Below are 22,320 nucleotides of genomic sequence, written 5' to 3'. Positions count from 1 at the left end.
TCACCTCATCGTATCACAGCAAACGTCTTAATTCAACTCCAAATCCAAAATCCAAAAATTCCTCTTCATCTGTGGAATCTAAAATACAAGTTATCTGCTTCCCGAGGTATAATGGCAGAACAGGCACAAGCTAGATATTTCCATTACAAATGGGAGGAATTAGAGGGAAAGAAAGCATAATGGGCACCAAGCAAATCAGCAGACCACATTATATTAGCCCTTAAGGCTTTGAAAATAATCCTCTGTTCTCCAGACTCTGGATATTGGCCACACTCTCCTGATTCTGGGTGGAGGCCCCTGGCCCTGGGCTTCTACTCCACCTTCTGTGCCCACCGGGACAGCAACTCTGCTTCCTTGGCTTTAGATGCACCATTCTCCTAGTCCATCTGAATGGCGACTCCACCATTAGAAACACCAGAGGCCATGGCTCCACCCTGTGAGACCCCAGAGGTCATGGCCATACCCTTTGAAGCAGCTTGACTTCCTGTGTTCCTTGTCTCTTCAGCTTCTGCTTCCTGGTTTCTTAGCCTCTTGGCTCTTCAGGCCTCTCCACCCGTGCCTGCCCTGCTAGGGCAAGTGTTCCAAAGCTTGGTAGCTCCACCAATAAGTGCCTGCAGGCACCCCACTCCACCAGTAAACTTTGGTTGGAAGGCACTCAGCTCTCTTGCTCTGTGGGTCATCAGGCCTAACTCTGGTAAGTGCCCAGAGGCACCCCACTCCTCCAGGAAGCCTCTTGTGCACAGGCACTCAGCACTCTCGCTCCGTGGGTCAGCTCCAGCGTCATCTTGCGCTGGTCTCCTGGTTCTGCTGCTTCCAGTTGTTTACTGCTGCTTCCAGTCCTCTGCTGCTGCTGGTTCTCTGCTGCTGCTTCTCACCATCTGCACCATCTCCAGTGTTAAACAGTTCTCCTCACTTCCTTCTGAGTCTTCTATCCATTCACAATTTCAAAACTGATCCAAATTTTGGTTATCTGTTAGAGCAGCACCCCACTCCCAGTACCAAATTCTGTCTTAGTTATCTAGTGCTGCTGTAATAGAAATACCACAAGTGGATGGCTTTAACAAAGAGAAGGTTATTCTCTCACAGTCTTGTAGGCTAGAAGTCCAAATTCAGGGTGTCAGCTCCAGGGGAAGGCTTTGTCTGTTGGGTCTGGAGGAAAGTCCTTCTTATCAATCTTCCCCTGGACTAGGAGCTTCTCCGTGCAGGAACCCTGGGTCCAAATGACACGCTCTGCTCACGGTGCTGCTTTCTTGGAGATATGAGGTTTCCTGTCTCTCTGCTTAATTCTCTTGTTTATATATCAAAAGAGATTGGCTTCAGACATAATCTAATCTTGTAGATTGAGTTTACATAACTGCTGCTAATCCCATCATCAAAATCATAGAGATAGGATTTATAACACATAGGGAAATCTCATCAGATGACAAAATGGTAGACAATCATACAATACTGAGAATCATGACCTAGCCTAGTTGACAGATATTTTTGGGGGACACAATTCACTCCATACAGAGGCAAAATTGTTTTTTTACTGGGAGGGAAGATAATTTAGCTTCCACTAGAAGAAACCCTATGGGGCAGTTCTACTCTGTCCTATAGGGTCACTATGAGTTGGAATCCACTTGATGGCAATGGGTAAGGTAAGAGGAGCTGATATTTGCATGTCCATAGACAGGAATTCTGCATTGCTCTCAGTTGTAAAGTAGCTTCCATAGAGCTGGAATCAGACAGGTGGAATGGTTCTGTGGACAAAGCATAGTTTCCACTGAAGTAGATTTTTTTTCTTTTCTGTAATTTCGAGTCCTCGTCCAGGGTCCCAGGTAGAGAGCCATTGTGGGTGCCAGATGGCTGGGAGCCTGGTGACTTCTCTGACTTAAAAACTGAATCCTTAGCTCCTAGAGGAGGGTAGCCTCTCTCTGGCCGCTCGGCCCCTGGGCCCAGCCTCTGCCCTTCTGGGACAAGCGTTACAAATCTCTTTAGCTCTGCCAGTAAGTACCTGAAGGCACCCCACTCTGCCAGTAAGCTTCAGCCCAAAGTCGCTCAGCTCTCTTGCTCTGTGGGTCGGCACACCCACTGCCACCTCACTCCGTGGGCCGGGAAGCCCATCACGCCATCCTGTGCTGGTTTCCTGGTTCTTCTGCTGCTGGTTCTCTGCTGCACTTGCCACTGCTTCTTGCTGTCTTGTGCCGTCTCCAGTGTTACAGCTCTCTGTCTCCTGGGTCTAGGAGGTTTTCAGCACAGGGATCCCAGATCCAAAGGATGCACTCTACTCTTAGCTCTTATCCTTGGTGGTAGTGGGTCCCCTCCTCTCTGCTTGCTTCTCTCTCCTTTATCTCTTGTAAAATAAAAGGTGTGACTCAAGTAAGGGTGAACTGACTTGAATAAGGATGGTAAGGATGATGACTATGGTAAGGGTGTTGACTTGAGTCACACCCTCTAGTAAGGCAGTGACTCAGGATACATCCCACCTTAATCCTGCCTCATAAACATAACAGACAACTCACTCCCAAATGGGACCACAATCACAGGCATCAAAAACCAAATCTATTGCCATTGAGTTGATTCTGACTCATAGTGACCCTATAGAACAGAATAGAACTGTCCCATAGGGTTTCCAAGGCTGTAGTCTTTATGGAAGCAGACTGTCACATCTTTCTCCTATAGAGTAGCTAATGGGTTTGAACTGCTGACTTAGCTGTTAGCAGCCGAGTGTTTAACCACTGTGCCACCAGGGTCACAGGTACAGAGGCTAGGATTTGTAACACATCACAAAATGGATAATTACATCATATCACAAGATGGAGGATGACTACATCATCACATAACTTCCAAATTACATCATTACATAACTGCAAACCACTGAAAATCATGGCCCAGCCAAGGTGCCACATAACCTTAACCATCACAGGTTCCATGCACCTTATTTGTATCATCCCACCCAATCAGTGTGTGGGAGTCACAAAGACTATGGCTAGAAGGGCCATATTAAGTAATTCACTGCACCTCATAAGCCCATGACCTATTCCAGCTCTCTTGGCCAAATTAACATGTTGTGACTTCTGACCCTTGACCTGTGACCCATGATTCACTGTCTTGGCCAAAGAGCATCCTCAGCTTCCACCTAAGAAGTGCTCCCAGCCATAGGGCCGTGTTCCTTCTCTTAACAACCTGTCAGAAATTGGGGGGGCGGGGAGGAGGGCAGTTGTCTTCTCAGAGGTTCCTGAAGGTCCCTGTGAGGCTGGTTCTTCTGCTTATTGCTGGTTTTCCTGCTGGATGTGGGAACGGAAAGAGCCTTGGGGTGGGCAAGGGTGCAGTTGAGGCTGAACTTCTGCAAGGGTTCCATTTCCTCTGGAGAGCATCTTCCTTAGTGCTGTGGACCAGAGGAGAGGCTCATAGTACTGAGATTAGCTGGGCCTATGGAGCTGGTGCCAGTACAACCTGCTGTGGCCACAGGACAGGAAGTGGAAGGTGGGACTCTGGCTTCCTGGGTGCAGGAGGACAGCCTGCGAGGGCTCGAGCCTGGGGAGGGGAGAAGATGGGGGGCCAACAGCCTTTCTCTCCCACCAGCCTCTTGTCCCCTCTCCCAGGGGACCAGCAGTTCATCCCGTCCATTGTGCAGGAGCTTGTATTTGGCTGGGATGCTTGAAGCACGGATGCCCTTAGGGGATTTCGCAGAGCCAGTACAAAGGGTGTCAGTTGGCTCTCCCCTTGGAGCGCCCGCGTACCTCTGACCATGTCTGATCCTGGTTTCCGGGGCCAGCACTGGCCTGGTGTGATCAGAGAGGAGATCTGGTTCCCAGGATGCATGGTCCCATTGTGTTAACCCAGGGAGGGGCAGAAGCCCTTAGTGAAACACTCAAAGTTGTCTGATGAGTCCCTGGGTTCTCAGGGGCTGCTGTGAGAATGCGGCAGGGCTGTCCTGACTATAGTTTGTCTTTTGCATTAACCTGGGGATGTGTTATAAATATTCATGCAGCTCCAGATGGCAGGCAAAGACTCCCTCCTTATCCTTCACTCTCATACTGGTAGGCCCCAATGAACTTGTCTTTCCCTGTGCCTCAGCTTACCCATCTGTGCCAGGTCACTTACCTTAAGGCTTCTTTAAATCTCAGGACTAGGGAACCATTTGAGCTCTTTGAAACAAAAAGGGCAATTGTTTGCAGCATTTAGTGAATGCCTGTTGTATGCCTGTTTTAGAAGCTTGGGTCTGGCTGCAAATACCAGCTCAACCCCATGGACTAATTAGGGAACCACTGAGGGCAGTGCCGAGGGATCCTAGAGGAGGTGGCAGCCCCTCTAAAGAGCAGGGGAGGGCCTTTCTGGAGGAGGTTAGCGTTTAGGCCAGCCTTGGAGGAGAGGGAGATTTGGCGAGGTAGAGAGTGTGCAGGCCAAGTGTGGTGGAGGCAGGAGTGAGGAGGTTGACCTGTGTGTGAGGGGCAGGTGGTGGAGGCCTGCAGAGAACTCTGGGACTTTTGCCGGGGTAAGATGGTCCATGAGGCAGTAGCAAAGGCTCTTGGATGGAGAACGGGTGTGAGGAGCAGTTTGTGATGGTGGCGCTTGTCTTAGTTATCTAGTGCTGCTGTAACAGAAATACCACAAGTGAATGGCCTTAATAAGCAAAATTTAGTCTAGGAGGCTAGAAGTCTGAATTCAGGGTGCCAGCTCCAGGGGAAGGCTTTCTTTCTCTGTCAGCTCTGGGAGAAGGTCCTTGTCATCAATCTTCCCCGGTCTAGGAGCTTCCTAGCACAAGGACCCTGGGTCCAAAGGATGTGCTCTGCTCCTAGTACATCTTTCTTCGTGGCATGAGGTCCCTTTCCTGTCTGCTGGCTTCTGTCTGTTACATCTCAAAAGGTATTGACTGAAGATACAACAACCTAATCCTGTAGATTGAGTCCTACCTCGTTAACATAACTGCCTCTAATCCTGCCTCATTAACATCATTCCAAAAAATTAAACTGAATGCATTGCCGTTGAGTTGATTCTGACTCATAGCAACCCTACAGGACAGAGTAGAACTGCCCCATAGGGTTTCCAGGGAGAGGCTGGTGGGTTTGAACTGCCAATCTTTTGGTTAGCAGCCAAACTCTTAACCACTGCACCACCAGGGTTCCACAGAGGATGATTTACAACACATAGGATAATCACATCAGACCACAAAATGGTGGACAACTACACAATACTGGGAATCATGGCCTAGCCAAGTTATTATACATTTTTTGGGGATACAGTTCGATCCATAACAGTGCCCAAGATCGATTTGAGGGGAACAGGATGGAGGCCAGAGACCAGCTAAGGCTGTGATGGGCCAGTGGAAGGACAGGACCAGGGATCTCTTAGTGCTATCTGGAACCATCGTAATATCGTTCCAGTCCCTACCTTGTGTCAGGAAGGCAGGCCTTATTGAATCCTCACAACAGCGTTAGGCAGTCGACACTCCTTTTACCTTGAGACTCCGAGAAGCTAAGTGACTTGCTAAAAATCTACACAGCTAATAGGTGACAGGGAGTCCCTGGGTGGTGTAAATGGTTAAGCACTTGACTGCTAACCAAAATGTGCCTCAGAAGAAGGCCCTGGTGATCTGCTTCTGGAAAATCAGCCATTGAAAACCCTAATGAGCACAGTTCTACTCTAACACATATGGGGTCACTGTAGGTCAGAGCTGACGCAATAGAAACAGTTTTTTTTAACAGGTGACAGAGCCAGGGTTTGGACCCATATCTGTCTGATTCCAAAGTTTATGTTTTTCCCTCACTGCTGCTGTAGCGAACTTGGGACCAAGCAGCTCTGGGGCAGTGGGAGAAGGAAGATACTGGGACTGGAGAATGCTGGGCCTTGATGGAAGACCTTCTTCCTGGGAGGAGTCCCCCTAGCAGAGTCGGGGTCCTGAAGCTTCACCCTGGCACCTTTCTAGCTGTTGGCCCCTGACTGTAGCTGAGCCTGCTGCAGAGAGAATCTGGTGGTGCCTGGCCAGCCGGAGCTGCCAGGAGCCTCTCCTTGGCCGGGGGATGATGCACTGAATCTCTGGAGTGAGGACTTCCCTGAGGTGGGGATACCGGCTTCCTTGCAGGACCTGGAGCTGGAGCAGAGGGAGGGCGAGGAGGAGAGAAACAAAGAGGCCCTTTCATGGGTCCTCACCAAGCCAGTCTGTGGCCAGAAACTTCTGGTGTCTGTTTTCTCCGGGATCCCTCTTGGCAGCCCGTCTGTCTGGGTGGTAGGCTTCCTGCCCACCCCGCACCCCTCCAGCCCAGCCAGGCTGACAGTACAAAGGTATTGGGAGCAATTGCCGGCAGAGGTTGGCCGCAGCTCTGCCAGGGTCCTTGCAGCTCTGCCTGCCTTGGAGCCCCTCTCTGAGCCCAGTGCCACTCAGATGCCCGGCTTAAGAGAGCCTGGCGCCCCTTCCAGGCCTGGGAGGCCTGGGTGCTGACGGCTGTCAGACTTGGGCCTTGGTGGACTTGGCCAGGAGGGTGGCATTCTGTTGGCATTTGACATGTGTTAAATATCCATGCTAAGGGCTGGTTTTGAACACCACAGAAACTGCTTTCATGCTGACAGCGTGTGTTTCTTTGCCAGACCTTTGCCTTTTGGGGACATGTGAGCCTCCAGAGTAGCACATCCTTGCTGCTCATTGGAGGGATTCGAATTGCCCTCCTCTCTCTCTTTTTGGTCCTTTTCTTTTGTCCCCTCTCCCCATCAAGAGACCTTATATTGGTTTTAGGGTGCTCAGAGACTCCAAAAACTCAGTCTAATGCAGTAGTTCTCAAGTGAGGGGATTATACCCCCTAGACACTGCCATTCGGTAATGGCTGGAGACATTTTTGGGTTATCACAATTGGGGGCAGGGATGCTTCTAAACATCCTGTAATGCACAGGGCAGTCCTCACAACAAAGAAGTATGAATATCAAAATGTCCATTGTGCCACAGTTGAGAAACCCTACTCTGAGGTGTTAGCCCTTAGCCCCACAAATAGTATTTACATTTAAAAGCAAGTCCTTGGGCAGAGGGCAGTGCTTACCACAAAAGGATGCATGGTGGAATTCTTGGCAGGAGAGCTGTACAGCTTACGAAGTGCTTCCATGTATAACATCTTACTTGCTAAATTGGAGGCTGAACTCCTGAGGTCTTATTTCTGGATTGACCTAATGGGCTCCACCTCAGCTTCCAAAGCGGAAAGTAGAAGTGTTAAGCTAACAGGTGCCATTGATGAGCACATATTGCATACTAGGCCCTGCTTCGAATGCCGTCACTTTCCACCCTCATGAGTCTGGGTGTACGCGTCCTCCACTCGTAGAGATGAGGGCTTGGCTCCAGCGAGGTGAGAGCTGCAGTGAGAAGCAGCCAAGCCCAGGTCTCTCCAGGTCTCCACACCACCTCCCTTTACACACCAGCGCCTAGCCTGGGACATAACGGCTGCTGAGTTTCCCAAATAGGTCGTGCTAGGTATCAATGCTGAGCATTGTGGCTTGTGAAGGGGACTCTGTTGGGCTGGGTGGGTCCATCCCTGTGCACCATGCAGCCACCCTGCGCAAACAGCGCAGATGTGAGGTGGGGGAGTGGCTGGGTCCCAGGTAAACCTCTCAGGCCAGCCTGCAGGCTCCAGGGATCCTCCAGACAACCGCACATTTAAGAGGTGTGCTGGTTAAAAGGCAGCATAAAGTGCTCGAATGCCCACACCAGCCCTTTGAAATACAGGGGCTTGAACGTGACTTGCGGGAAAGGGATGGAGCAGCTGAGCCTGCAGTGTCTGAGAAAGGAATCAGAGACTCAGCACTCCCCTCCCATCGCCCTGAGAGCAGCCTCGGCCCCCAGGATCTCACTGGGACCTCTGAGTGAGTGAGTGTGGCATTCTGGAGGGGGTCTCAGTGTCCCCACCCAGGGGAAACCAGTGCCGGGCTCTGGCTACTGTGTGGGTCAGTCTCTGGGGGCTTGGGAATGGCAGGGATCTCAGGCATAGGCAGCAAGTATGTTGCTGATACATATCCACGCACACGTGCATGTGTGCACATGTATACTACTTGCATTCACACTCATGCATATACATGGGCACACCTGCACGCATCCATGTGTGCAGTACAGATGTGTTGTGTGGATACATGTATTCACATACACCACACCAAATCTAGTGCACACACAGAGACAAGTTCACACATACCTGTGAACACAAATTTACCATAATTAATCAAATCTAGAACACCGCTGATTCTCAGCGGCTTCATTATTTTATGCACTTCAGAAAAAAAAAAGATGCTACTGATTAAGCTCTGATACATTCTTTCTTATTAGTCAGCATTTTTATTTTATGTTTATTGGAAGAGTGTTGTTACACTTAGACATAGATTTTTGTCATATTTTACTCTTGTATGTATATAAATATGAAAATATGAGAAATTAGGTATTCCTAAAACTTTTTCCCTGGTGGTGCAGTGGTTAAGAGCTACGGCTGCTAACCAAAAGGTCGGCAGTTTGAATCCACCAGGTGCTCCTTGGAAACCCTATGGGGCAGTTCTCCTCTGTCCTATAGGGTCGCTATGAGTTGAAATTGACTCGACGGTTTTTTTGGTTTGGTCAAGTCCGTTCAACTTATGGCGACCCCATGTGTGTCAGAGTAGAACTGTGCTCCATGGGCTTTTCAGTGGCTGCTTTTTCAGGAGTAGATCACAGGCCTTTCTTCCAAGGTACCACTAGGTGAACTTGAACCTCTAACGTTTGGGTTAGCAGCCAAGGGTATTAACCATTTTCACCACTGGGTGCACGGAAGTAGCAGTTTGTCTCTCCAACCCCAGAGCTCTCCGGCCATCCTCTGCCTTCTCCTAACATGGGGGCCTTGGCAGAGGTGACGTTGAACTTGGCTCAGAGGTGGGAAAGCAAGGAGACCAGACATGCGTTTCTTTTCTGCCCTTTGGATGTGCCTTGTGGCTGCCATGAATCCCGGGAAGCAGTTCCTGATCTCCCCTGAGCTGGCTCACTGGCCCCACCTCTGGCCTTTGGGAGGCAGTCACGGAGGGCAGAGGCTGACAGAGCCAGGCCTTGGGTGCACAGCTAGCCTGGAGCCGGTCAGGGAGCCACCTGTGTGTGTTCCAGAAGGTCTGGGGTCCTGGTCCTCCCAGGTAACTGCACCTCCTGGTCCTGGCTCCAGCACCAGCTTGGGCTATGGGCGGGGATCCTTGTGTCAGGTGGCCTCTGCAGTTCTGTCTGGACATGTCAGTCTTGTCCAGCCACCTTCTTGGCTTGTGCAAAGTCTTAGGACAGCTCCAGCCGAATCAAAGCCACTGCGGTCCCTACTCAAGGGCTGGGGATGATAGAGGTGTGTGCAGATGAGTGTGGCAGAGCCCTAGAGAGGGACTGAAGCAGGGAACTTGGAATGGCAGAACCAACCTCACCTTTTTTTTTTTTTTAAATAAAGGGAAAAAGGGGGAAGATAGAAGCCCTTTATTTTTATTATCCTTATTGAGTATAAGAAAAAGCAAAGTATTTCTTATTATTGTACCCTGTTCTCATCACAGCCTCAAAAGTATGATTCCTTCTTATTTCCTGCAGTTCCTTTAGTGGGGTCTGTGTAGCTCTCTCAGTTTTTGTTTATCTGATGATGTCTTTACTTCATCCTGATTCTTAAAGGACAGTTCTGCTAGGTGTAGTTTTCTAAGTTGATGATTTCTTTATTTTGGTATTTTGACGGTATTAATTCAGTGTCTTCTGGCTTCTGTTATTACTGTTGAAAACCTACTGTCAATCCAATGGTTTATTCTTTTTTAGAAAAAAAAAATTTTGTTATTGTTGAGAATACACACAGCAAAACATATACCAATTCAACAGTTTCTACATATACAATTCAGTGACATTGATTACATTCTTCGAGTTGTTTAACCGTTCTCACCCTCCTTTTCTGGGTTGTTCCTCCCCCATTAACATAAACTCACTGCCCCCAAAGGTTCCTATCTAATCCTTTGAGTTGTTACCAGTTTGATCCCATATAGATAAATCTTAAAAGACTATCATGCTCAAGGCAGACATTAAGCTAAATTATTATTTGGTTTTAAGAAAACTTCAGGGGATATTTTTGGTTTCGGTTTAAAGATTATTGCAGGGTAATAGTTTCAAGGGTTCATCCAGCCTTGATGGCTCCTGGAAATCTGGATTCCATGAGAATTTGAAATTCTGTTCTGCATTTTCCCACTTTTGATCAGGATTCTTATATAGAGTCTTTGATCAAAATACTCAGTAATGGTAGCTGGGCACCATGCAGTTCTTCTGGTCCCATGGCAAAGGAGGCAGCTGTTTATGGATGCAGTTAGCCACACACTCCATTCCTCCTTCTATTCCTGACTCTCCTCCTCCTCTGTTATTCCAGGTGAATAGAGACCAATCATTAGACCTCGGATGGCGGCTTGTAAGCTTTTAAGACCCCAGGCATTACGCAGCGAACTAGGAGGAAGAACAGAAACACTAAACACATTATTCGGCCAGTTAACTGGGATGGCCCATGAAACCATGACCCTAAACATCTAAACCAAGGAAAATCCCATGAGGTGTTTGGTTGCTCATAAGCAGCCTCAGCAGCTATTCTTTTTTTTTTTTCTTTTCTTTGTTGTAAATATATCTATCAGAAAACTTTTGCCCATTCAGCTTTTTACAGGTATACAACTTATTGACAGCAATTACGTTAATCATCTGTGCAAGACTACCCTTAATCAATGCGATTATTCCATCACCATAAACTGAAACTCAGTACTCCATAAACAATAACTCCTTCCCCTTTCTTCCTCCCTCCCACCCCTGGGAAGCGCTAATAAACTTTGCTCTCTTTGGTCTCTATACATTTGCCTTTTCTTGTCCTTTTATGTAAGTGAGGTCATACAGTATTTGTCCTTTTGTGATTGACTTATTTCACCCAGCATAGTGTCTTCAAGCTCCATCCATATTGTGGCACGTATTAAGACTTTAGTTCACCTACTGGCTGAGTAATATTCCGTTGTATGTGAGTCCCACATTTTGGTATCCATTCATTTGTTGATGGGCATTTAGGTTGTTTCCACCTTTTAGCAGTTGTGATTAATGCTGCAATGAACATTAGTGTACAAGTCTCAGAGTCTCTGCTTTCAAGTCTTTTGGCTATATACCTAGGAGTGGAATTTCTGGGTCATATGGTAGTTCTATTTTTAGTTTTTTGAGTAACTACCACACTGTTTTCCACAGTGGCTGTACCATTTTGCATTCCCACCAGCAATGGGTAAGAGTTCCAATTTCCCAACATCCTTGCCAACATCTGTTATTTTCTGGGTTTTTTTTTTTTTTTTAAATCTTAGCCATCCTAGTGGGAGTGAAATGGTATCTCACTGAGGTTTTGATTTCCGTCTCTGATGGCTAACAATGCTGAGCATCTTTTCATGTGTTTGGTGGTCCTTTGAATGTCCTCTTCGGTGAAATGTCTATTCAAGTCCTTTGCTCATTTTATGATTAGGTTATTCTTTTCTTTGTTGTTAAGTTGTTGAAGTTTTACATATATTTTGGTTATTAGATTCTTGTTGGATATATGCTTTCCGAAGATATTCTCACAGTTGGTAATTTGTCTTTTCACTTTTTTTAAAAAGTCTTTTGATGAGCAGAAGTTTTTAATTTCTATATGGTCTCATTTATTTGTCTTTTGCTGTTTGTTGAAAGCTAGGCCTGACAGCATTGTCCCTGCTTGTTCTTCTAAGAATTTTATGGTTTTAGTTTGCACATTTAGGCCCTTAATCTGTTTTAAATTTGTTTTTGTGTATGGTGTGAGGCTACTTTGTTCTTCTCTTTCAACATTATTTTAGCTATGTGGGGCCTCTTGCCATTCCATATAAAGTTAAAGATTGGTTTTTCTATTTCTATAAAGAAGGCTGTTAGAATTTTTATTGGGATTGCATTGTATTTGTAGATTGCTTTGGGTAGTATTGACATCTAACAATATTAAGTCTTCCAATTCATGAGTATGGAACATCTTTCCATTTATTTAAGTCTTTAATCTCTTTCAGCAGTGTTTTATAGTTTTCATTGTATAAGTCCTTCACATCCCTGGTTAGATTTATTCCTAGGTATTTTCTTAGATGCTATTGTAAATGGAATTGTTTCCCAAATTTCCCTTTCAGATTTCTCATTGGTGATGTATGGAAACCCAACTGATATTTGTTTGTTGACCTTGTACCCTGCAACTTTGTTAAATTTCTGTATTAGCGCTAGAAGTTTTCTTGTGGACTCTTGGGTTTTCTATATATAGGATCATATCATCTGTGAATAGAGATAATTTTACTTCTTCTTTTCAATCTGGATACCTTTTATTTCTTTTTCTTGTCTTATTGCTCTGACTAGGACTTCTAATACAATATTGAATAGAAATGATGAGAGTGGGCACCTTTGTATTGTTCCTGATTTCAAGGGGAAAGCTCTCAGTCATTTTCCGTTACGTATAATGTTGGCTTTTGGCTTTTCATATATGCCCTGAATCATATTGAGGAATTTCCCTTCTATTCCAATCTTCTTTAGAGTTTTCATCAAGAAATGGTGTTGGATTTTATCAAATGCTTTTTCTGCATCCATAGAGATGATTATATGGTTCTTTTCCTTTGTTCTATTGATGTGGTGTATTACGTTGATTGATTTTCTAATGTAGAACTATCTCTGCATTCCTGGGATAAATCCCACTTGGTCATGGTGTATGACTCTTTTAATATGCTGTTGGATTCTGTTCACTAGTATTTTGTTGAGGATTTTTGCACCTATATTCATGGCCACTAGTTTTCTTTTTCTTGTGGTGTCTTTGTCTGGTTTTAGTATCAGGGTTATGTTTGCTTCATAATTAGGGATTATTCCTTCCTTCTCTATCTCTTGGAAGACTTTAAACAGGATTAGTGTCAATTCTTCCATAGATGTTTTGTAGAATTCCCCAGTGAAGTCATCTGGTCCAGGACTTTTCATTGAGAAGCTTTTGATCACTGATTCAGTCTCTTCACTTGTTATGGGTCTGTTGAAACTTTCAATTTCCTCTTAAGTCAGTTTGGGTAGGTTGTGTGCTTCTAAGAATTTGTTCATTTCATCTGTGTTATCCAGTTTGTTGCCATACCAGTTGTCCATAATATTCTGTTTATATAATCCTCTTTATTCCTATCAGGTCAGTTGTAATGTCTCCTCTTTCATTTTTTATTTTGGTTATTTGCATCTTTTCTCTTTTTTTCTTTGTCAGAAGTTTGTCAGTTTTATTGATCTTTTCAAAGAACCAACCTCTGGTTTTGCTGATTCTCTTTTTGATTTTATTTATTTCTGCTCTGATCTTTGTTATTTGCTTTCCTCTGGTAGGTTTAGGCTTAGTTTGCTCTTCTCTTTTGAGTTCCTGGAGTTGTTGAGTTAGGCTGTTGATTTAAGATCTTTTTTCTTTTTTCTTGTAGGCATTTATTGTTATAAGTTTTCTTCTGAGTATTGCCTTTACTGCATCCTGTAAGTTTTGGTATGTTGTGCTTTCATTTTTGTTTGACTCTAATAAATTTGCAATTTCTTTCTTGACTTCTTCCTTAACTCATTGGTAGTTTAATATGTGTTGTTTAATTTCCATATTTTGTGTATCTTCCAGTTTCTTTTTTCTGTTATTGATTTGTAGCTTCCCTCTGTTGTGGTCAGAGAAGATACTTTGTATGCTTTCAGTCTTTTTATATTTATTGAGTTTTGCTTTGGGAGTTAATACATGGTCTATCCTGGAGAATGATCCCTGTGCTGTAGTCAGTGGTTTATTCTTTTATTGGTGATCAGTCATTTCTCTCTTGATGCTTGTAAGATTTTCCTTTTGACTGGTGTGTGCTTTCAAAGATGTGTCTAGGTATGGGTTTCTTTTCATTTTTCCTGCTTGGAATATGTTGTGCTTCCTATATTGGGACATTTATGTCTTTAATCAGTTCTTGAAAATTCTTAGCTACTGTCTCTTTGACAGTACTACTACTGTCTGTTTAGTCTCTTCTTCAGGGACTCTGGTTAGACCTATATTAGCTCTTCTCATTCAGTCGTCCATGTCTCTTTACCTCCCTTTCATATTTTTCACCTTCCTGTATCTGTGATACTATGATACATTCTGAATAATTTCTTCAGATCTTTCTTCTAGTTCACAAATTCCCCCCTTAGCTATGTCTAATCTGATAATCTGCTAACCTATTCACGGACTTTTCAATCTACCTATTATTTCTCTAGATGAAGTTTTATCTGATTATTTTTAAACAATGCCTAATCATTTTAACAGTCTCTCGTTCATTGTACATTTTTAAAGTCTTTTATTCCTTTAAACATTTCATACATGGTTGCTTTGTGATCTGTGTTTGATAATTAGAATATTGGAAGTCTTGAAAGTATACATCTGTTGTTTGTTTTTCCTGCTGATTCTCATTTACAGAGGCTTATTTCCTTGTCTGTGTGGTAATTTTTTTATTGTGAGCTTATATTTAGTTCTTAAGCTGTAGAAGTTCCTGGGGCTTGAGTTGAGGATATTATCATTTGAAGAGAAATTACTGTATCTTCTGCTGGGCACTGTGATTTAATTTCTTGTCTGGTATTTCCTCAGCTGTGTGGGCAAGTGTGCATTTGAACTCCAGACTCGTGTGAGAAAGGACTCGTGTGTTGTGGTTGTACATTGTCCAGAGAGAGAGCAGAGAGGCAGACAGGTGACAAGTGGATTTTTTCATAGCCCACCCTTTTACTTTAGGTGTATCCCCCTCAGAGAGTCCCAGCTTAATAAGGAATCATAGGTTTAGCTCTCCTACTTGCCTGGGCCTACAGCTCAGGCTCTGGTCTCTAAGATGATGTTAACCCTCAAAACACTGGGTTCCTGCCCTCAGTATTTGTCTCTAGGGTGATTCTAGCTCTGGGCCTCACAGCTGACCACTCTGGTTTCAGCTTGCTCTTCCTTTGTTGGACCGTTGGGGGGTTCCTTTACTTTCTTGCAAGTTCAGCAGTGCATTTAAACGTGAGTTTATTGTCATTGATCCAGAAGCTAGTTGTATCATGGTGGGGTGCTTTGGGGAGTATGTGGTCTGCTGTACTGACTTTTCTTGCTGGGAAACTGAGGCCCAGCAGGGTCAGCCCTTGCTCATGCCCACACAGTGGGTAAGGAAGGCAGAACCAGGCTTAGAACCCATCTCCCAACCCCTGCTGTTGTTTGCCCTGTGATGTGTGCTGTAGGCTGCCAGGCCTCAGCTCGACCTGTGGAGGTCTGTGGAGGGTGGCTGTGGTGTGAAGGGCTTTGAGGAGGGCTCACTTGGAGAGAAGTTCAGAGAGACTGTGGTCATCATCTGTCTCTGGGAAGGGAGCAGGCATGCTCAGTGAACTTCAAGAGGAGATGCGGACCAGTGGAGAAGATGGACAAGAAGGCTGAACAGGGCTTGTAGCGTGGAGAACTTTCAAACTGCTGAGAGCTCCCCCTTGCTGGAGGTGTGTGGGTATCCATCAGATGAGGGTTGGCCTCAGTTACCTTGAGAGCCAGTGACGCTGGGGTTCTTTTGGTGACTCTACGTGGCTCTTGCCTGCCTCTCCCCTGTCCATTTCCTCCAAGGGTCCATTCCAGCTCCTTTGGCAAGACCTCCCTGCCCCCTCCTGATAATGCAAACTCCTTTCCTCCAAACTCCTGTGGTGTGACATGTGGGGTCTGTGCCACAGAGCTTGGTACACCAGCCACCCAAAGTCTGGGTCTCCGTGTTCTTTTTCAGAGTGATGAGTGGTCTTTCCAAATGGAATGTCATTTTCTGCCCGCTCAGTATTTGCATTAAGGCCAATTTCCTGAAAGTGGGAGGTGACATCTGGTGCCCCCAACTCAACTCTCCCCCGATGTGGGACCGTTGAGCTCTGATTCTACCTCCAGCTCAAAGAGACAGCAGCCCCCTCCCAGTCCCACTGTGAGAACCTCCCAGTGTCCTGCCGCTGGAGATGGTGGCTATCGGAGCAGCATTCATTGGAGGGTAGATTTGGCCTGCTGACTGTGGGACAGAATTGAGTACACAGAGGCAGGATTCTGGCAACAATCTCCCTGGTCCACCCTTGCTTGGAGAGAGACAAGCGCAGGACTCCTCTCTTCTCCTGGCCCTGGATGACTGATGGGTTTATGTGTCAGTACTTGGGGCACAGATGTGGCTGCTGGAGCACACACTGCACATGGAACCATCCTTGGTCTGCACAGCCATGTAGCACAGCAAGGAGGCCCTGGACACTGACTGCACTCCCCCGTGTGGATGGAGACCATATGCGTGTTGGAGGGGGTGAGAAGTTGGAATGATTTAAGAGTCATTCTTTTGCACAGTGATTATTATCTTAGCCGATTGCAAAGAATCCTTAGGTTTGAATTCCAGCAGGGAGAAAATATGTGTGTGGCTGATTGGAAACCCACTCCCCAACCCCTTGCCCTGCCCTGCAAATCCTCCTAGGACAAGGCTGGGGTGTAACGGGTTGAGGAGGACATGGTCTCTCCTTTTTTTTGGTGTTTATTGTTGTAGTTTAAGTGAAAGTTTACATTTCAAATTAGTCTCTTATACAAAAATTTATACATACATTGTTATGCGACCCTAATTGCTCTGCCTGTACTGTGACAGCACACTCCTCCTTGCCAGTCTTGATTCCCCGTGTCCATTCAACCAGCTTCTAACCCTCTCTGCCTTTTCATCTCACCTCTGGATGGAAACTGCCCGTTTAGTCTCATGTATCTACTTGAGCTAAGAGGCACATTCTTCACGAGTATCATTTTAGGGACATGGTCTCTTGATGCATGTGATTCTTTTCCTCCCGTGGTGTCTGCTCCTACTGGGGGAGGGCAGGAGGGCTGGCAGGAGGCCCCTCTGCCAGTTGGACTTTCTGTCATCCCTTGTGGTGGGTGCTGGGGCGCCTGGTTTCCTACAGCAGCACCAGTCTCCAGTCTCACTAATCAGTGGGGTCCAGACACGGGCGCCAGGCAGGCCCAGGGCCGGAGCCTGATGCCGGCTGCTGTAGTGAGCGTGCTCCTGAATGGGAGCAGCCGCCAAGCCTGGGCACGAGGGAGAGGGGCTGGACTGGGTCTCTGGGGCATACGTGTCCTTTGCTGCCGGGGCTCTCTGCTGCAGCCTGGCTCTCCATCCCTGGCTGGCCCAGGAGCAGGACCACAGCTGCTCCCCTGCCCCAGGGGCTCTCACGCATGTGGGTTGGAAGTGCTGTTCCTCTACGTTCTGTTGCCAACAGCCCCTTTGTGGGTTGTAGGTTGGTGACTCTGCTTATGAGTGAAAAAGAATTGGTGGCTGAAGGGCATGGAGATTCAGAAGTGATGAAAACAGAAGCACAAATGAGACTCCACCTCGGCTCCTGGAAAACAGTGTGGGTGGGAGTCAGAGGCTGGGTTCTGCTTCTGTCCCCATCCCTGACCATCCCCGTGGGCCTCTCTGCCTTTTGTGGCTTACTCGTGGTTCCCAGACATTTACACACACCAGCCCAATTTCAGACCATTACTATCCTCATTCTACAGAAGAAGAAACAGAGGTTCTAAGAGGTTACCTTACTTGCCCCAGGCCACTCAGCTCATAAGGAGCAGAGCTGGGCTTTGAACCCAGGACTCTAGTTTCCAGTAGCTGCATTGCTACACCATTCATTGATGTGTACTTTTTGGCAAGTCACTTCTCTCTGAGGCTGTCCATATGCAGCAACAGGAAAATGTTACAGAATAATGTTACATGAAACAAGCAAAATACAAACAGGTATATTCAGTATGGTCCCAGTTTTGTAAAATAACCTACACACACCCAGAAGAAAACATGTTAACTGTGGTTATATATCTGATGAATAATAGTAAAGTTGATTTAATTTTACTTTTTTTGTACTTTTCAGAACTTTTTTACAGTGAAATGTTTTATATTCAGAAAAAAAAAGTTACTTAAATTAAAAAATAGTAGGAGTTGTCTGGTAATGGGGTGGGCACCCCCAGCTAGGGTGAGCTCCCTGTCCTTGGAGGTGGGCAAGCTGGGTGTCATTTGTCAGGGATGCTCACTGTTTCAGGGGCTTCAGGTCCCTGGGCCTGTGGGAGAAGGGAATCATCTAGACCAGTGCCTAAAATTGGGCCATGCCTAAGAATCACCTGGGGATCTTGTTCAAATGCACGTTCTGATTCTTCATGTCTGGGGTGAGGCCCGAGATCCTGCGTGTCTAACGGGCCCCCGGGTGATGGTCATGCTGATGCTGCTGGGCCAAGCTCTAGAGCACTTTTCTCCCTGAATTTGCCCTGAAGGAGTGCCCGCTGCCGCCGCCCCAGGTGTGGGCACCCTAGGACAGACAGATTCTTCCAGAAATAATTGGAAGGGTACAGAGGATGTTAGGACCAGTGACTTGAACCAGGGTTCCCTGGGCTGGGTGACATTTCTGGAAGAGGCTCTTCAGAGAAGTAGAAAGATAAGGGTCATGGTCAGAGGAGCTGTGTTTGAGACCAGGCCCCTCCACACTTTGGCTTTGTGGAAAGGGTTTCAACTAGGCAGGCCAGGATTTGAATTCCAGCTCTGCAGCTTGCTAGTTGCATGTATTTGGGCAAATTACTTTGCCTCTCTCAGCCTCAGTTTCTCTGTAAAGTGGGAATAAGAATGCTGGCCTGACAAAGTCATGGTAAGGAAGAAATGACTTAACATATTTTAGGTACCTAGCATAATGTGTGGGGTACATGGTAGGTCCTTAGTAAACATTTGTTTCCCTTTAAGCTGCATTCTCTTCTCTCCTTCCAGGTAGATGAGATATACCATGATGAGTCCCTGGGGGTCCACATTAACATCGCCCTTGTCCGCTTGATTATGGTCGGCTACCGCCAGGTAACACCCCTCAGCAGCAGGAGGGTGAAGGAGTGGGGTAGGGGACAGCATCTAGAAAAAACTGTCTTAACAATCAGAATCCTGAGACCATTAGAATCGAGGCTTCAGTGGAGAAGGCAGTTGGGAATTGGTAAGTGGGGACTATGGGTGCCCTCCAGTCTGAGGAAGTGACAGTCTTATTACCTTATAGCTGGAAAGCCCTTCTCCTTGAGGAATGGATGGGGAAACTGGGGCTTGGAGAGGGGCAGCAAGGATACAGATCCTTCCTTGGTTCAGCCCTGGGTCCCTGGGCTCTGCAAGCTTAGACCAGGCACTTAAGCTCTTCCAAATGGGGGTGACGGCAGAACTTTCCTCTAAGGGCACTCATGAAGATCAACTAAGATAGTGAAGGTAAAGTGCCAGCACAGAGGAAGTGCTCAATTAATGTTCTTTCGTTATCCCCAGAAGTGTTTAACAACCCCTGCCTTGCAGGCTGGTCCAGGGGATTAGAGATAATGTGTATTGAGTTCCCAGCAGACACACGTGTTTGGCGCATGAATGTTCAATACTTGTTCCCCAAAGTAGGGAGGACTGTGTGTGGCAGCAGCCAGGGTCAAACAGCCAGATGACCTTGGGAGAGACACTGTAGCCCCATGGGCCTCGGTGTTCTCATCTGTAAGTGGGTGGAGAGTGGCCTGGGTGCCCCCTGTGGTTACTGGGGGCTCTGACTGCTCCACCCCAGTGCTGATCACCTCCCGGCCCCTGCAGTCCCTGAGCCTGATTGAGCGTGGAAACCCTGCGCGAAGCCTGGAGCAGGTCTGTCGCTGGGCGCACTCCCAGCAGCGCCGGGACCCCGGCCATGCTGAGCACCACGACCACGTCGTCTTCCTCACCCGGCAGGACTTTGGGCCCTCAGGTATGCAAGGTACTGTATTTGCCGGGGCCAGGTGTGTGCCGCCTGCCAGGTGAAGGCTCAGGGCTGAGCCTGGGCATGAGTAGGCTCTCTGGGGCCCATTCAGGGAGGTTTGAGAGGCAGGGTTCCCGTCAGCAGAAAGGTCCATGGGACTTTGGGGACAGGACATAGATGAACAGGTTGGTGGGCTTTGAAGTGCCTTCTTGGGGACCAGGGGGAATGAAGGGACCCCCACTCTGACCCCTGCTGTCTTGGCTAAGCCTGGAGGCAGCTGTGAATGAATGGTCAGGCCCTGTGCTTAGTGTCCCCAAGCCCTTAGTGGTCTTCAAGATGCTTCTGCCCGCACTGCATCCATCTGTCCTCATTGCAGCCTGTGGTGTAACTAGGGCGGGGCTTGTGTGGGCTGCAGAAAAGGAAGTTCAGGCTCTACCCCCAGCTCCAGGTCTCACTTGCCCCATCATCTAAGATCACTTGATCCCCTGGACTCCAGTTGTCCCAGCTGTCGAGTGAGGATATAATAACAATATTTGCCTCCTCCATTCCAAGGCTGCTGGGAGGCCAAGGGCTACACGACGTGTCTGTGACAGAGTGTTGACAGCTCTCAGCACTGTGCAAACATATGAAACTATGATCACCGCCAGCTTTCCATCTAGGGAAGCCGAGGCACAGAGTGGTACAGCGGCTTGTCCATGTCCTGTAGGAGAGTGGAGACAGATCTGAGACTTAGACTCAGATCTCCAGGCTCCCAAGTTGAGGGCTTTCTACTTTATTCCGGTTTGGTGGTAGAAATGAGTCAGACAGCCCTACCCCTACCCAAAGGGCTTCTTGTCTAAATCATTGAAGCCCCAAATATGGGTTCCTGTATATACAGACCCACACATACACAGACACACGCGCATATGTGTGTGCACAGATAACAATGCACACACCGACACACGTACACATACATACACATGCTTGCATCACGGGGACAGCAAATCCCAGACCTCCAGCCTAAGAGGCCCCAGAAACCTCCTCCCCATCACAGACTCATCCTTATAAGCCCCAAAACCATCTCAAATAAAAGAACATTTCAGCAACTCTGAAGACAGGGAGTAGTTGTCTGGGCGGCGGCAGACCCAGGCAGGGAGTGCAGGCAGGGAGCGCTCGCTCCGTCGCCTCCAAGGTGGAATCTGCAGGAGCTTCCCTGCTCCCACCCAGTCCCCTAGCCCAGGAGGAGGCCCTAGGTCTGTCTGGAGAGCAGGCCCCTGGGAACCGCCTGCTGTTGTTGTTAGGCGTGGTAGAGAACTGCCCCGTAGTGTTTCCAGGGAGCGGCTGGTGGATTCAAATTGCCGAACATTTGGTTAGCAGCCTGAGCTCTTAACCACTGTGCCACCAGGGCTCCTGGAATTGCCTAGCACACCATATCTGCTTAGTAAAGGCTGGCGGAGGCTACAGCCCAGCCCCACAGCTCTGCTCACAGTTTCCCAAAGGCCTCGCTCACTACAGCTTCTGCACCTGGCCCACGTGCTCCCCTGCCCACATGCCCACTCCCCCACCTGCCCTCAAAGCCCAGTTCCCATGCCTCGTATCCGTCACTCTCTGGCCCCTCTCAGCCTCTCCAGTTGAAATCATTCCCTCCTCCACGTCACTCCCACACACCCCACTCTTCTCCTGGAATTCAAGCCCTTCCGGCTCGCGCCTAATCGCCTGCTAAGCCACAGTGTCCCTAAGTCTGCCCGAGTGTTGACTTGGATGGTGCTTGGATCTGGTTCCTCTCTGCCGTCCTTATAGTATCTGACACGGTGCCACCAGCCCCCAGGAAGCAGTCGGAGCTTTTTTGTTGACTGACTGACTAAGGAACTGACTGCCTGGGAGGCGGGGCGCAGCCTGAAGTGGTGTGCAGAGACTCTTGTCCTTCTGGAATCCCACTGCCTCGTTGAGAGCAGGGGCCAGGAGACTCTGGAAAGCTGCTGGCCAAGAGGGAACCGTAAGCTTTAGGAGGTGGGGGCAGCTGGCCCAGGTTTGCTGTATGGCCAGGTGGGACTTTACAAGTGTCCTTCCTCTTCCAGGGATGCTCCGCAGTGACCAGACTCAGATGTCCCTCAGTGGTCCAGCTGGGGACAGCCCTCCAGGTGTCCTCTCTCGCCTGCCCATGACCTCACTCTGCCCTTTCTCCCTCTCCCCTGGCAGGGTATGCGCCCGTCACCGGCATGTGCCACCCCCTGAGAAGCTGTGCCCTCAACCATGAAGATGGCTTCTCCTCAGCCTTCGTGGTGGCCCACGAGACTGGCCACGTGTAAGTGGCAGCTGATGGGCAGGCAGGCTGGTGGCCCTGTGACTTTGGAGGCCTGTAGATGTGGGAGGGTTTTGCTTCCGATGAGGCTCTGGCCCCGTGTCCTGGGAGATGCCAGAGGATCCAGCCTGCAGCTGCGTTGCAGGGCTGCAGAGCTGCCTGTGAGGGAAGCCCTGCCCCAGCACTGTCCTGAGGGGAAGGGAGCCAGGGGACTATGGCACAGCAATTCTGGGCCCTCACTGGGCACACCCTCCCAGTGCCAAGGCCATGGAGAACCAGATTTGGCCCTGCCTTGTCCCCAGCAGAGGCACTTGCCTGCTCCCTCTAGGTGGTCTCCATCCCTGGCCTC

General features: G+C 47.9%; 1 protein-coding gene across 1 annotated transcript in view; it reads left to right on the top strand.

Moving 5' to 3' along the window:
* The window catches only part of ADAMTS14 (ADAM metallopeptidase with thrombospondin type 1 motif 14), a 106,759-nt gene that overhangs the window by 47,817 nt on the left and 36,622 nt on the right, over positions 1 to 22,320 (top strand). The window contains 3 exon segments of the mRNA XM_012557502.1: positions 18,721 to 18,804; positions 19,552 to 19,699; positions 21,869 to 22,000. Coding sequence (XP_012412956.1) covers positions 18,721 to 18,804; positions 19,552 to 19,699; positions 21,869 to 22,000 — 364 coding nt within the window.

This window comes from Trichechus manatus, unplaced genomic scaffold, assembly GCF_000243295.1.
Source record: "Trichechus manatus latirostris isolate Lorelei unplaced genomic scaffold, TriManLat1.0 scaffold00106, whole genome shotgun sequence".
Taxonomy (NCBI): domain Eukaryota; kingdom Metazoa; phylum Chordata; class Mammalia; order Sirenia; family Trichechidae; genus Trichechus; species Trichechus manatus.
The sequence above is the reverse complement of the archived record's forward strand: the minus strand, read 5'-3'. Positions and strand labels throughout refer to the sequence as shown.